At 33.1% G+C, this 16,840-nt stretch overlaps 1 protein-coding gene and 1 long non-coding RNA gene across 2 annotated transcripts in view; both read left to right on the top strand.

The window, feature by feature from the left end:
- Positions 1–16,840, top strand: part of LOC128080325 (uncharacterized) — a 987,521-nt gene that overhangs the window by 735,359 nt on the left and 235,322 nt on the right. The window lies entirely within an intron of this gene.
- Positions 1–16,840, top strand: part of TUSC3 (tumor suppressor candidate 3) — a 107,421-nt gene that overhangs the window by 79,864 nt on the left and 10,717 nt on the right. Inside the window, exon 7 of the mRNA XM_052682405.1 lies at positions 5,383–5,446. Coding sequence (XP_052538365.1) covers positions 5,383–5,446 — 64 coding nt within the window. The remainder of the gene's footprint in view (positions 1–5,382; positions 5,447–16,840) is intronic.

Genomic DNA, 16,840 nt, shown 5'->3' on the forward strand with positions numbered 1-16,840 from the left:
TCCACTTTATCCCTTTTTCTTAGCTTTTCTCCTCCCAAATGAGCAATCTACCCCATTCGTTATATCCATAACCACCACCTTTTGCGTTTCTGATACTGTTCTGTGAGTCCTGCTTGTTTCACAAGATTTAACTATCCAAAAGGCCCTGAAAGTCCTCCCTAGGGTTAATTTGTGAATACTGGCTGTCTCATATAACTTCACCGTAGCCACATGTGAAATCAAGCTGTTCCTCACAGTACTGCTGGCAGCTTTTATCAGACACTATTCTGTCAGACTCCTCCTCTGCTGCCATCTGTCACAAGTCAACAAATTATAACAGAATATCAGTGGAAAGGTTCAATCTCTACTGCCTTACCACTACCATCCTCCTTTAATGTTGTGGGTCAGTGTAACAAAACAGGAGGCATTACTTTGAGATCAGCTCTTTCATTTATTTTTAGGAAAGAATACTAGAACACTTGAAATCATGTTTGGCTTCAGTGGAAAACTCCGGAAGTTAACTGTACTGCCTTCATACATGTAACTCACAGATGCCTTTTTTTCTTTCTTTTTTTTTTTCTTTCTTTTTTTTTTTTTTTCTGATTGCTTTATTTATATAGCATTAACAGAAAGTGAGAATAGAGTACAGATAACATTTAACTCAAGTAATTTACTGAACATGACAACTATCAGTCTTGATGGGGTATTGCAAGCATATGCTGTACTTAGGGAAATTTAAAAATGTATTATACTGTTGTTATCCTTGAATAGCTTAGTGAGGGATTATATGTATGTGCCATCTGCAGTTTTATTACACTAAATATTTAATGAGTTTACAAATAGTAGATAAATATTTAACACTACTTCATAGAAATTTGCATTTATTAAACAATTGTAACTGCCAAATATAATGGCCTGATTTAGTTAAATTGTTATTTCAGTTAGCAATTCAAATTGCTTCTGAGAAATTAAACCTGAGATAGGACAATGTTAAAGGTGTAAAAGGGCATGTTGTTCAAAGAGCTAGCCATTCGTATTTCAGGTCTACTATTAATCTTCCTAGCACAGCATTTGCTGTTTTCTCAGTTGTGGTAATTCTGTGATTGCATCTGTTCTGATGGACTTCTGCTTTATATGGTCTTCCCCCTTGATGCTTCCAAAATGAAAGAAAAATACTGAGTTTATTCATGAGTTTATTTAAAGCATTTGCCTAGAGCATTCTCAGCCAGATAGACTTCACAGAGTTTCCAAATGTGAAGTGGATTAAGTGTCAGAAAGCAGAGAAGATAGCAAAAATGGAAATCTTACTTCTCAGTCCCTTAGTAGTTTGTAGTCTCAAATAGAATTTCACAAAAATATATGCCTTGCATGTAGGTTGTTCAGCAATTTTACAAACGGAAGGAATTGTGAAAATAAAAACTCCACACATAACAAGTTCCTTTATGTTAGTTATCTGGATTCAAGATGACCAAAATTCAAGAACTTTATGCAATTAAAAGGCGTTGTGGATCACAATTAAACTATTGAGAAAACTGGTTGAGAAATATTGAAAAGTTGATTTGTCATAATATATATATATACATGTGGTCATTAAATGTATTCTATTTCAGGTAGGCATGGGCTACAGTTGGCTATGAGTTTCAAAATCTGACGAGACAGTGGCCATCACGGTATATAAAACTATTATTACATATGTGTAAATCCATATCCACAGAAATAAATCTGTACCTTTTGAGTAGCCTCATAGTGTCATTATCTACCTGTAGGGTAAGACATGAGGATAAATGCCAAATCGTTCTGACTATTCAGAAAAACTCTTCAGGAAGAGCTGTTTGCCATTGTTTTTGTGTAAGCTACTTGTCTTCCATCTTCTAAAATGTTCTACTCTGGCTTTTGTCTGTTCTTTAGAATACAGATATGAAAGTTAATTGCAGAAAAAGCACAAGTAATTCCTTACATGCAGTGGTTATGATATTCCCCATTTATGACATTCCCCATTTGATGTAGGTTCAGTCAGTGGCAAACTCAGGTGATTCACATTATATTGTTAAATGCAAGTTATTTTTGTTATCTGAAGTCTGAAACAGACTTCTACTTTCTCAGCTTCTGTAGTGACATTCCTTGCAGTGACCTGCTGCTGTTGTAGAGATGTACCATCTTGTTGTTCTGAGTTTGGAGAATAGTGGCAGGGGGAACAGTCTAAGGAGCCTCATGATTACCTTACGTTTATTACTAAATATCTTGAAAGGATAGCTTACCTAAGCAAATTTGGAATAGAACATAAAAAGATAAAATAAAAACGAAAAATATGTATTTATGGGCAATAAACATCTATTTAACATTTCACCTAGTGTTCTTTCTATATCCCTTTTAAGTTAATCTGACATCTTTTTATGTCTTAGTTAACTGTGCTATGATGGTGAGGTTTTTCTCAGTTAAGATAAATACTTGCTTTACTTTTAGCCATTCTTATCCCTCCTCTGGGGAAAGAGCAATAGGTAAGAATTGGTTCTTATTAGCTTTTTAATATGCACATAAAGTCTCCAGAACTGAATCAAAGTTCATCCGCTTCCTTGAAAGCAAGGCTATGCCTTTGGCAACCCACATTTTAAAAGATATAACATCAATCCCTTTGAGATGTTTAACCAGAAATTCATATTCATCATCTAGTTTTCAAAGTAGAATCTTTGCTTTAGGTCTTCTAGGCAGGTTCCTTTCCATGTTTCATTTTGTTTGATATAGTTTAATTCAAACTTTTTGTTTGCAAATGAACTCTGTCTAGTCCATGTATTTTTCTAAGCATCTGATGATATCTTGGTATCTAAGTATTGATAATGAGAACATGTCTTTTCATAATTTTTTGTTCTTAAAGATTTATCTTTAGAGAGATTGATCTGCTGATGTGTTTTGTGCCATGAAAGCTTCTCAAACAGCTACTGGAAAATCCTGAAATGAAAAAAAAATAATGATGAGATAAATATATATATCTTACATTAGCCATAAAATCAATTTCTTGGGGAATTTAATGAAGAGCGAGGTAAAGATTTCTAATTGAAAACTTTGGATGAAAGCTAAACAATGTAATGTTGGTGGACTGTTTGAAGAGAAGAATGATTCCTGTGCTTATTTTATGTGTATGTATGTAATATGCTTTGAATTCTGTTCCATCAATCATGTTACAATGGTTTAAATTGCTAACATAAAAGTGTAAAATGAGTATAAAGCTTGTCAATAAAAATGACCGCTCTTACCTAAATATTTTACAAATGCAGAAGGTATTCATAGTCTTAACAGTAATACAACAGTCACTTTTATTAAATGAAGATAATAATGTTCACTCTTAAACACAGAGCGTATTTCTTTTCATTCCCACTGCATGTTTTCATAGATTTTAGAGTATGTGTAGGCAGCAACCAGTAGTGATTATGTGATAAACTACATAGTGTTATTAGACTGTGTTGCACTTTTCTGTTAGAAAGTCCATTGTTTATTTTACTTCACCTCATATTATCAAATACAGTATATATTTAATTATTAGAAGGTTTAGGTTATAACTTGGTGTCATAGCAATAAAAAGAGATGTGTACTGTTAAGTGCACTTGAATGCAGATCCAGCAAATGTATTTACACCTATGTATGTATGTATTGCTTTAGCTGCATGAGAAATAGTGACAGTCACTATTTGCAGCACTGTGGTTGCAAATGATTCAGAGTACATTGGAGAGCAAAATCTTAGCAGTTTTTTTCATCACCATGCTGGAGGAAATCGTGGATAAAACAATCTAAATCTAGCCTGTGTTTTATACAAAGATGCATTTGATTGAGTAAATGTGAATATTTGTATTGACAGTGGGATTGCGTTCTCTAGTTATGGTTTTATCTGCTAAGAGATTTTTCATACCACTTTGCACACGGCAGCAAAGAATGGTGATTAAGGATCAGTCTATTAAAGAGCATTTTAACTTCATCTTTACTTTTTCTTAATATGAAATATTCCCATTTCCTTCCTTTTTTTATATCACTCTCTTTTGCCTTAGTGAGATTTATTAAGGGCCCTGACAAAAAGTCAGGAAATATAGATTGGCTTATTGTCATAATCATACTGCAGTGAGGTAATCACATGAGATCAGTAATCTTTATCTTGTTGAGGAAAAAAGACATTTTACTTGAGAGATTGAGTATTTAGATACATGAAGCTCTTATGTGCTTTAGCTTTGAATTAGTGATTTGGATGAACATAATACGTTGAATTTTAAAAGCAGTAGATAACCATCCATTGAGTAAAAAATGTCTTATAGTATCTTATGAATGACATATTTAGACAGTGAATTCACCAGAACTTAACTTGTGTGGATTAAGGCATTCTTTTGTATCCTAAAGTGTCAGAGCGTTTCAAATTGGAATTGTTCTGAATCTTGACATCAATGGTATTTAGGCAGAACTATTCAAAATAAAATGAATTAAAGCAAAACTTAGAGCTAGAAGAAGCAAAGTAATAAAACCCTGAAGCTATGTGGAGGGCAAGAAGTTTCCTTTTTCTTTAACTTATCGGGAGTGAGCATTTTTTTATCTATTTAATTGGGGTGAAATTTGCATCTGTGCAATATGTATAAAAATACTTTGAGAACAAATTGTATTTAATTTCACATTTGGTAGCACAGCAAACTATTGAACAATTGTAATTGATACAGTAGAAGAAAAGAGAGAACTTTGTTCATTTCATGTATTTACAGTCCCTGTTACTTGTTTGATATCATGGCTAGTAAAAAATAAACACTAACAATTTTTGAATTATATGCTGTATTAACAAGCAACATACAAAATGAGCTCATTAACAATGAATACTTGGAATTATTCAATTTAGTACCCATGGTTGTGTTTACTACAATTTCATACGAATGAAACATTTTGTGTATGAATTTAATTTATGATTTTTTATGGATCTAAGAATACTTTCACTGAAAAAGATGGAATATAGTTTTTATGAAGTAACTTCAGTCAGTCTAAGAGCAAAACAGACTGACTTATTAAAGGCAGCATTTTAAGTTTCAGTTTTAACTTCATTCAGTCCTGTGCTGAGGCATGTCCTTGATTTCATCAGCTTTACTTCTCTGTATGTCCTGAGCAAATTAATGCATATAATTTCCTCCACTTTGGCAGTGTGAAAATAACTGAACTATATGTTTTATATTAAGTATTACATCCTGTGTATATGTATGATTTTCCTAAATGTTGTTTATAACATTACTTTTGACTAAATTTAGATCCATATGTATGTGCTGTTCAGCTATGTCTGCTGCAGTCTATATTTTTCTGCAAAACAGATTTTATTTGCATTCACATATGCCCAACTGCGTCATTTTCAATTGAATTCTTTTTTTTATTATTATTTTTGTTTTTCAGAGTTACATACATGGAAGCAGTCAGGCTCAATTTGTTGCAGAATCACACATCATTCTTCTACTGAGTATCCTTCAGAATCATGATGAATAGAAAAAAAGCAATCTGTACTATTAAGTGAAATTGCATTCACAGTGAACAGCTTTGAACTTTTGAACAGGTATTGTGTTTTGCTATAGTATATGATTAAATAAACATTCAGTGTTGTTTCTATATTTGCTACCATGGAAAGCTGGTATTGCTTTTCACTAACATGTGCCTTATCTCTTTTTTACTTCTAATGCCTGGTTACGCCTCTAATGTTTTTCCATTCAGTGCTATTTTTGAAGTGGTAGAAACTAATTTTCTTCTCTTTTTCATTCTTTTTAAAAAGTTAAGCATTATATTTTGGGTTATTTTACCTGTTTTAACTGATAAGAACTTGCTAGCTCCTTAAATTGAAATTTATTAATAATGTATAAAGAGATGCTCTGTCCTCTAGTAGTCTTTGTGGAGTCTTTTTTAATTATAGTTGTTTTTCTTACTACCTAATCTAAATAATTTCCATCCTGTTTTTAGGAGAATAATTAACCCAGTCCCATTAGTTCTCACATTATCTCCTGACATTAGTTTCAATTTTTCATTTCTATTGATTGACAGCAAATTACACTTTTAGTGCCAAATATGTCTAAAGAATGTGTAAGAAAAATTAAGCAAAATTCATATACTCTTTGGTTTAAGTCTTGGTTTTCATCAGCTGTGCTCACCAAGTGGAAACTGCGGTTACTATTAACTGCTATTATAGTAGAATTGTTCCTTTACAAGTATTTCCTCTGAGGAGAACAAGAGAAAGCAAGGAAGTAAAAGCTGTAAAGAAATCACTGGATCTCAGACTTTGATTATCTGCTCATAGCTACTCCCTTGTCCTCTCTCTGACATGACACCTGAGGACATATCCTGCCCTTCATCTGGCTTTCTTTGGCATTTGTAATCCAAAGAGAACAACACCATCGTTGTCTCTTCTTGCTTCCTTCTTTCCATCATCCGTTTCATTAATGTAGCATGACTTTTGCTACCTAAAAGCTTACTTGCTCCACAGATAGCCATGTCAAATTTAATAAAAAAATTATGATAATATTTTTTCAGATTATATGCAATACTCCCTAGTCAACTATACTAATATGTCCTGTTCTGTGTCTGCTCCCAGTTCCAAGACAGGGTAGATACAGCCTTCCTTGAGCAAATCCAGTAAAACACCACAAAAAAGATTAGAGGACTGGAGTATCTCTCATCTTTCAGAGGGAAGACTGTTTAACCTAGAGTAGAGAAGACTCAGAGAGGATCTTACCAGTCAGTTTGTGTGATTTCCTCCCTCTTGGATGGAAATGAAGTTGATGGAGCTAGACTTCCTCAGTAGTGCCCTCTGACAGGATGAAGAACAATGGATCCAGAGAGAACAGCTAGTTTCTCAATCTGAAGGTGAGAAGACACTTTTTACTGTAAAGGTGATAAAACATAGGCTTCCCATAGGTGCTGGAGAGTCTCCATCTGTGAAGACATTAAAAATCCAGCTGGACGTGATTCTGGACAATCTGCTGTAGCAGGTTACTTGATTGGGGTTGCTGGACTCAGGATGATCTCAGGAGTTCCCTTCTAACTTCAACTGTTTTGCTGTTCTCTGAATTCTGTAGCTTTTGTAACACACCCTAATTGCGTCAAAATGACATGATATTTAGTAAAGGTTTAAAGATGCTTATATCATTTATATTTTCTAAATTTGGGCTCCTTTGCAAGAGAGAGTAAAAGATAGCTTTATCTGAAAGCTGCAAAGTCAACACTCAGTGATTAGTAATTTAATTGATGCATTTTTAAACAGACATGGTAGATGGAAATAGTATGCATCTTATTAGTACCATCTCTAAGCCTTCTTTAGCATAGTCACAATTATTTTTGCTTTTTTGCTTTCCCCAAACTGCCACAACGAAAAAGAAAAAAAGAAGTTATCTAAAACAAATCTCATTTGCTGCATGAGAATGGGAAATATAAAAGCAAAACCAATCTAAGATTAAAAATAAATAAAACTTTTGTTCATGATGTATTTTGTTTGTCTGACTGAGACATGAAAGTGATATTCTTTTGCTGGCAGAGACTGTCTTTAAACTGAGAAGTTGGCTAACTAAATTAAAGCAGCTGGCTGAAAGAATACGTTTAGTGAGATTGTTCATTACCACTTGCAGAAAGAATTCTCCAAGGTTTCATTTCACAGCTCAGTACTATTGAGTTGGGATTTTGGACACAGGCATTTCACAAGTGACATGAAGTCCTGACAGATTTTTAACAGTTGTGCATGAAAGAATTAATATTTCTTTATCCTTGCCGTGCTGCTAGTAATTATTAGCTGCTTCATTGCTTCTTTATTACTTGTTTATTCAGGAAATGTTGACAGAAAATATGGGAATTAGTAGAAAGTTTGCCAAACTGATAAGCAGTCATACATTCACTACACTTGTTAAAGTTTAAAAGCTGCATTGAATTTTAAAGAAAGATAATACTTTGCTGGATTTGTCCTTTTTTTTTTTTTTCTTTGCTTCTTTTTTACTTCATAGTACTTAGCACAAGGGCAAGGTTGTCACTTCCTGCTAGCTGCTGAAATGCAAAGTTGTGTTTCTCAGTAAATTTTTTATGTATTTGGTGAAAAAATATAAATTTATGTTCCAATTCTGTACTTGTTTTTACCATATAAAGATCTGCTGTTATGACCAGAGCTGTAACTGTACAAGAAAGACAGTACTGGTTAAGGACCTGTGAGTATATTATACATACTGTTTCATTTATAAAACCAAATTAAATTCAGTATCATGTATACAGTATTACTGAGTACATACTAGTTGTATGCCTAAAATTATTATAAAATTTAAAACAAATAGTTTTAGTTCAAAAATATAGTTACTACATCTTAGTGGTAACACACTGAAAGTAAGTAAATTCACTGTAATAATGATTCACGTTGGATGCTAAATCTGTAAAACACTGAAGAAAAATAGCATTTTGATTATTTATAGAGATTAATTTTGTATTCCTGTATATTTTCCATCAACTAAATACTGGCATTGCACTTACCAGCATGTCATACCAGCTGGCATGTTTGATTTAACATCTTTCTGAAGGCATTAAAAACAATACTAAGTTTTTCAGAACATTAAAGAAAACATTATTTCATTTCCAAAATCCAGCTTTTGATTCACTTTGAAGCTCCTTAGAGATGGCAGATGGAGGCCATCTTACTGAGGCTGCAGTTCACAGTATCTTACAACTTGGGTGAAGATTCCTTGTAGTAATTCAAGAAAAAAAAAGATCTATTTTGACATTGACCTTCGAATTTCAAGCTGCAATAAATAAATATTTGAATTGACTTTAAAATTAGATAAACAGTTCTTTATGTAACAGGTAGTCCTTTTAATTCTGATATTCCTTTTACCCTATGAAATGAAGATTTGTAGGTCTTTCAGAATCATACATGTTGCTTCTGTTGTTTGAAATCAAATGGTCCTTTGGTCCATATCACGTGGGGATGCTGAATTGGCTGCATACACATGTATTTCCAGTCAAATTCCAGCATAAGGGAGCTTCACTTCATTTGTACTTATTCTGAGAGCATTTTAGTTCAGAACAATATCTCCACCGTGTCAAGACAGAGAACTCATCTATCTAAATTGTAATATATCCCAAATCTACAGAGTTGACTAAGCATCCCAATACAATTTTCATGTTAGAAAGAATACAGTGCGAGGTACCCGTTTCCCAGTGCTTAAGCTGATTGAGAATTAATAAACATTGATGTACACATGAGTGCCTGTTCAGTCGTTTAGCTGGCACTCCAGCTGTTAGTTCTGGTATACATCAAATATATTGAGTTCAAACCAAAACTGCCTGACCTAGTGCATGAGTACCTGGCAGAACAGTGAAATAACTTGCTTAGTTATGACTTATGGCTCTTCTTTGGTTCCATTTGGATTTTTTGCCAACCTTGTAGTGTAATCTTTAGTAATATTTTCATTCAAAAAGAATTTTTACTTTTTTCAGACTGGCTCTGCTTGATTAGTTAGTTTGGCAATGAAGTTCAGGTAACGTCTGTTAAGTTTCAAAGCATTCTGTGTTTCCTTCCCAGGAGCAACCAAAAACTGAGTATCATTTTGCAATCATGGAAGTTTCATGTAATACATGGCAATATTTATTCCTATATAAGCCTGATGATCACTCCTCTAAGCAACTGTATATAATTTACAAACAGAATAATTTCAGAAGTTACATAGTTTTATCAATATTGTGACTTGTCTGAGAAGTAAAGTAGTAATAAATAAGTCATCACAGAAACAGATTGGTACTTGCTGTAGAATAAGTACTGCAGACTGTGCAAACAAAAAATACATAACTTAAGAGCATAGTATTGATTTTTTTGAATGGAAATATTTTTATTGTTCTTGTTAAATGGATGTGAAAGCAGTAACTTATATGGGAGCTATCAACATGTTAGACGTTGCATAGTCTGTAATGAAAAGTTTTTACCTCTGAAGAGTTGGAATATCTCTAAGGATGCTGGGACTTCATAATTTACAAAGATGAATAACTATGTTCACGTAAGTAATTGTGCAAAGACAATTTATATAGTATTTGTTGGCTACTACATAAACAAAAGAATATATCTAAACAAGTTACAATTTAACAATAAAGTTTAGCATATTCTCAAGTTGACATCTTTGTGCAGCAATGACTTTTAATCTCATCTTTAGATGAGTTTAAATCATCAAACCATAATTGAGAAGTTAGGGATTTTGTAACTAGACTTAACATACAGAATATTTTTCTTATTTCTTTTTAATCCTTTCTTGGATTGGTAATGGCACAGTATTTTCTAGCAATGAATTTTTGTACTGTTAGTTTCATGAAACTTTGTTGTGTGCATTTGTTAAATCATGGGAATTAGTGTTTGGTGCTTTTTTTATTTTAATTTAATTTTTCAATCTGTTTCAGGCTTCGTAGAGTATAGATCTATCTTTCTTTTCTCCTCTCCACACTGAAAAACTGTACACATCCCTTATGGCAATGATGTTCGAGATTGCTGGTGTCTGATTTTTCAGCTCTTTCCTGGCAGAAAAGGGGTCACAGAGAATGACTCAGAAATAAAAATTTGCAGATAGAGATTTAACTGGGGAATTAAGAGCTGTCTTTTTAAGAGAGGAAAAATACGAAGTAAACTGTACAATCAGTTCTGCTGTTGGTATTAAATGTAGCTTTATCAGTCATTGAAATGTGCAGGGCTGAGCTGCAATTATGACTTGTGAAGATACAGCAAGAAAGGTAAGGAGCAGTAGGGATGGAGGGGAGATGTTGAAGCTGAAACACTCTTTTGTTCATTTCACTAACCAGTACTTCTAATGAATGCCCATTGTCATTCCTTGTGAAATAAACTGACTTGAATGTAAAATATCTTTTTCTTTATGCAATAACATTAAATCTTTACAATGCAGAGTAAGCTTAAAGTCACCATAAATATTTGTGTTATCCAGAGTTTGTTATTAGGCAAATTATTTCCACGGAAAGACGTAAATCTAAAGGCACTGTTATAGGAATTAGCAGTTAATATTAACCTGATAATCTTTCTCATTATTTCTGCTAAACCTACTTAACTTTAATGCTGATGAAAACACATGCAACTAAGTGAAAATAGAAATGTCTCTCCAGTTGGTTAATTTGAATTCCCAAGGCAGAATTGAATGTGACAGCTGTGTAGGTGGATACGAGATGTTGATTGAAAAGGAAAAAGAAACCTGATTGGTTATGAAGAAAAAGACAAATCTTTTCCATAGCAGTTAAATTACACCTATTATGAAAGATATTTCCTGTCCTATGCTGTGAATTTAATGAAGTGTACCAAGTGCCTCTTTGGTTTAATGAAACTTAAGCACAGAATGACTTTAAATGGAAACTGCCTTTCCGTGTGTCAGTAGAGCTTGTGCAAAGGTAGTCACTGAGTGTAGGAACTTGAAATTAGACCTAGAAATATATTTGTTTAGATCTCTGTTCCAAAACATTATCAGTTATTCACAATGGAATCAAATTATGTCCCCCAGAAATTATGTAAAAATGCCAATCAGAGCAGTGAGATATGCTTTCCATTTGTTCAGTCTTAAGGGTAAGAAAAAAAAGATCACCACTGTTGAAAAATATGTATCGAATAAAACAAAATTATAGCATTTAAAGATATTTCTTCTTAACTATATAAATCAACACTCAACGTAACAAAACATGCTGGATGTTCAATGTTCTGCTTGCACTTATCCACTAGTGTCTGTTAACCTTGTAGGATCTTTTGGAGGCTGCCTGACTCCTACCAGATGTAAGAAAGCATAAGGAGATGCTAATTAGAAAAATCAATAGTATTGTGATTGATGTTTCTTTCCATTACCTCATTCACCAACTGATTTGATCTCAAAATAATTCGTAATTATGACCTGTTGAGGAAAATACTAAAATCTCTTAGATACCACTGAGATGCATAAGGACTTTATGTCTGTAGCTGGGTATTTGTCAGTACAATATGCAGTGTTTTTCATTGGCTAATTTGATGACAAATTCGTGAATTGCTCTCAAATATGGTGTGTGTCCCATGTATGAAATTGTTAACTCAGTGATTTTTCAACTATTTTCAGTGTCTGACTCTCTATAAATTTCCAGTGGAAGTGCAGAACCTTGTGAAATAAATTTAGCATTGCTCTGGCAATTGCCTGATTATCTGCCTTTTACAAATATCTGACTAATAGTACACAGATGAAAAAGCATTCTCTAACTGAATTCTGAAGACAATAGCATTTTTCATTGTTTCTCCATCAGCTTACAGTTTTAATTGGTATTTCAATTGTTAACTGGCATAATTGTTTGGCTGAAAGGTGCAGAAACATAGTCCAAAATTAAGCTTTTTACCTTCTATTACTAAATTGAACGGTCCTTAACTGTTCAGCTAAGAATAAACTCTGTCTGTTATGGTACTGCACAGATCTTTAAAAGCAAAGGAAAGTACAATACTAGCCTAGAGTCATATATGATGAGATATGTGATATTCTTTAAAAAAATCCATAGGTGCTTTGAGAGAGCAAAAGAAAAAGTGTGTACATGTGCTAAAAGATTGTGTACTAGCAAAGAGATCAGGCAATGTACTGAAACAAATATATTATTTAAAATAAAGTGCCTCAAAGTAATATGACTGTTTGGAATAAAGTATTAGAGGAATAAATTATGTATTGATGAATGTGTCAAATCAGCTTGTTTTAAATGATATGAATAACCAGGATGTAAATCAGGCTGTAAAATCTGGAGTTGGAGAGATTAGTATCTGATTAGACATTTAGCACAAGCTTAGTTGGATATATCTATGCTACGCTGTTGCAGTTGAGCTAAAATGCATTCCAGAATCTTTATCTTCTTCTAAGGCTTTTATACAGCCTTTCCATTTTCAAATGTCTAAGAACATCACAAGAGGGTAGGTTCCATCAGATTATTCCTGGATTAAAATGACAATCTCTGTGAAAATCTCATGAATTGAAGCTGACAGTAATCAAATGAATAATAAGGGAACTTTTTCACTATAGTGGATTCTATATTACTATCAGATTGATTCTCTGTTCTATGCAATTGATGGAAAAGCATCAAAAAAGAGAATGTGGTACTTTAGTTGACATTTAAATGGATGAAATGCAGAGTTACAGTCCTTCACTGTTGTGAATTGCTGGTTTCAAGGAGTTGAGGGGAACTTGAGTGCCAAAACTAGTGTAATAATTCATAAAGCTCTTGAAGAGCTAAAGCCAGAGAGTATTGGTCTGAAAGAATGTTTTTACTATGGCTGTCGGCACAGCTACAATTAAGGCAATTAAATATATTGATGTTTGACCTGATTGTGTACAATTTATGAGTGAGTTATGTTTGCATTCAAACAAATAATTTTTGAACTATGCTCATTTTATCAACATATGGAATTATCCTTCACTGAGTTCAGACATAAAAATATGGTTATCGTAAACTTACCTCATTCCTCAGCCATCAGGTCTTGTTGAATCATCCACTGGGATGGTTATGGTCTAATTCAGAATTGATGGCACATTGAAGAGTAGAAGTGGAACATCAGACTCATTGCTCATGAAATGAAGCAACAATGTCTTTCATTTCAAAACCATAACTTTTCTTGATTAGTTTCTTCACCCTATCATAAAAAACGTCAGATTCGCAAGATGGAAAAGTTACTAACACTTCATTTTCAAGAATTGGACATAGCTAAAGAGTACTTCCTGAATACAGTGATTGGAATGCATGTTATGTTTGGGTTTTTCAGATGTAAGCTGAAAGTTAAATACACTTTGAAACTGCGCAGTTAAAATGTAGTTAATATATATTCAATATATCTGAAATTATAGCAGGTATTTTAAAGGTTTAAATATTAGTAGAAAGAAGCTAAAGCAAATAATTTTCTAGGTTGGTGGGATATACCTTCTTCTCATAAGGGGATAGCATATCATGTTTTACTTATTATTCCTCAGGGGGAAAAAAAAATACAGTAAATCATAGATTTTCCTGTTAATCTTCATACCCCTTTACTAAAGATGCTTGTGTTCTTGTTCAGTATGATAAAGCGAGCAAGAAGTTTTTAAATGTTGAGAAATAAACTATCCCCATTTTAGTTAACAATAAATTGAACACAGAGTTGAGCGAATTAACATTTTGTCCCTTAGTTATTTTTGCTCATATATTATTAAATGGTCCACAGATACAACATAGTTCTTAATATGAATAATGTTGATTTAGGATTTTTACTGTTAGCAGTAATCCAGTAACATATGAATGAGACCTCTATACTTTTTTTACAAAGTTAGCAAGTTTTCTCTCAACTAATTTTCTCTCCTTTTGTTACCCACTCACTAGCGATTATGACTAAATTTGTGAAGTAAAGATATAAATGGTATATGACATTAATAACTTACAGATTGCCAAGCTTTCTTCTTTGGGACATTCTGGCTGGAATTAATAGCAATTAAATTTTCAGTCAAAGCATGCTAATAGAAACTACCCAGAATTTACTAGTGATCACTTACATTTTGTAAGGTATCTATTATTACAGAGTTTATTGATCCAATCATTTTTCTTAAAAATACTTCCAATAAAACATCTTGGTATTTGCAGAGCTAATACTCTGCTGATGATGATCATTTTATGAATAATCTTATGAATTTTGATCATCACTGTTTTTCATCATACTACTAAACTGCTCCTCATTTATCAAAGTATTCAGAAGCTTTTCAAAAGCACTAAGTAACTAGTGTAAAGTTCTCCATTTCAGTGAGGATTATGTGCCATCTAGGAAAAGGGGCAGCAGAAGTTTAACAAGTAGAACTGAAACAATTCCAAATTTAACAATGGAAAGATATTTTACAAAAATTAATTTTGTAGATTCACCTACAAAATTGCTACAAAAGGATATGTTTACCAGAAAACATAAACATCTGAGTTTAAAATATTTGCTAGCTATCATTTGTCTGAGTCCACATTTGCCTTGTCTTTTCAGAGTAGTTTCATAATGCATAGTGACAGAAATCAACAGAAATCAGAAAACAAGTACATCTTTTCATGCTATTAAATTTTTTGAAGATGGAAGACCATCCAAGTAACTAGTTGACAAAACTTTAAATTCTACTTTGCTGAAGAAATGAGATATGTAGATTATTTCTGGAACAGGACTGTTGCTTTCACTTTGTGGAATATCAAAATAACATAAAGACATAACATACAGTGCTAGAAAGAGGAGCCCAAAATAGTAATTTAAACTAAATATTCTATGGTGCAAAGCTAGTGATTGCATTAAAATCAGGACTCAACTGACTGAAGTTTTGCTTCAACATCACAGATTTAAAGTAAGTTATTCAATCACTGTTAAGAGTGTGAAGTTATAAAGCCAGTGTCATTGACATCAACTAAGTGAGGCTGAAAATCCATGACTGAAGTTAGAAAGCAACAACTGAAGCAAAAGTAGTGACAATGTGAAGGAAGTTGGAAGGTAATGATGTGAGTCTCCGAAATAGGGGGGAGTTGGAAAGCACAGTTCTTCTGGTTATAGATCTGCTCTCAGTTGCAGAGGAGACGTTGCTTTTGTCAAACTGTTCTTCCCAGTAATAGGAAAAGAGGACTAAAAATCATTGTCTGTTTAAAAAAAAAAACAACAACACAAAAAATTCATATCTGCCAAATAGCTTTTCAGTGGGTTTTGTTCTTTGTCATTCCTCATGATTCAGTTAAATTAAGAACAAAATTAATTACTGTTATAAATCTAAATGAGAGATTGGTAAAATAAAGTTGTTAGATAATTCAATGCTAGGGGCTTTTATTGATAAGCTAGAAATATATGTGGAATCTGGGTGGTATTTCTTTCAGCCTTTCTTGCAACTTTTTCAATTCTTTTTTTTTTTTTTTTTTGCTTTTTTTTTTTTTTTTTTTTTTGCTTTTTTTTTTTTTTTTTTTTTTGCATTCTTAACATTTGAAAGCAGAGAAATGAATAAGTTTCATGACACCTTCTCTAGTCTTGCATAGAAGCATATGAGTAGCACAAGAAATTTCCAGTCTTGTGCTTAGGAAAAACAGAGAGGTTAGAAGATGATTTTTTTTACCTTCTCTTCTAATCTGTATAATAGTGTGGATTCCATTCCTCCTCCTCCTTCCCCCAGCTATTTTGGGAAAGATTTTAAAATATTCTATGAAGCCTACATTTTAGCTCCTGGGATGTTTTTGTTATGTTTTCCATATTGCTCAATTTATTAAGTACTTTTGAAATATGTGTTTTACTGAATTTTGTAGCAGATAAAATCCATTCATGAACAATGCATTTAAATATACTCTACATTATCTGTAACACTAGGCCTGATGTGAACTTCTAAAGAAGTCATGTTTAAAGTTTCCTTTAGCCTGTGGCTTTAATGAAAACATGATTAAACCCAACAATGACATAAGGGAAAACATGTTTGAGGCAGCTTATTTTTAATATCCATTAATAAGATTTTTGATAACTGTGTGATGAATGAGCTATATGTTTAAAACATGACAGATCCTCATGACCATTATAAAGCATTTTCACAGAGTCACAGAGTGGTTGAGGTAGGCAGGACCCTCTGGGTCCTGATCCCACCCTTGCTCCAGCAGAGATACCTAGAGCAGGTGCCCAGAGCGACATCCAGGTGATTTCTGAAGATCTACAAGGAGGAGTCTCCACAGCCTCTGGGCACCCTGTGTCAGTGCTCCATTACCCACACAGTTAAGAAGTGTTTCCTGATGTTCCGTGTTCCTGGTGAAATACAAGAAAACCTCTTGTGTTTCAATATGCTCCAAGAAACAAAATTTTCATTATCTTAACCTCCAAAGTCTTTGTATAATTATCTACTATTTTATT

This window comes from Tympanuchus pallidicinctus, unplaced genomic scaffold (genome assembly GCF_026119805.1).
Source record: "Tympanuchus pallidicinctus isolate F22 unplaced genomic scaffold, pur_lepc_1.0 scaffold2, whole genome shotgun sequence".
Classification (NCBI taxonomy): Eukaryota; Metazoa; Chordata; class Aves; order Galliformes; family Phasianidae; genus Tympanuchus; species Tympanuchus pallidicinctus.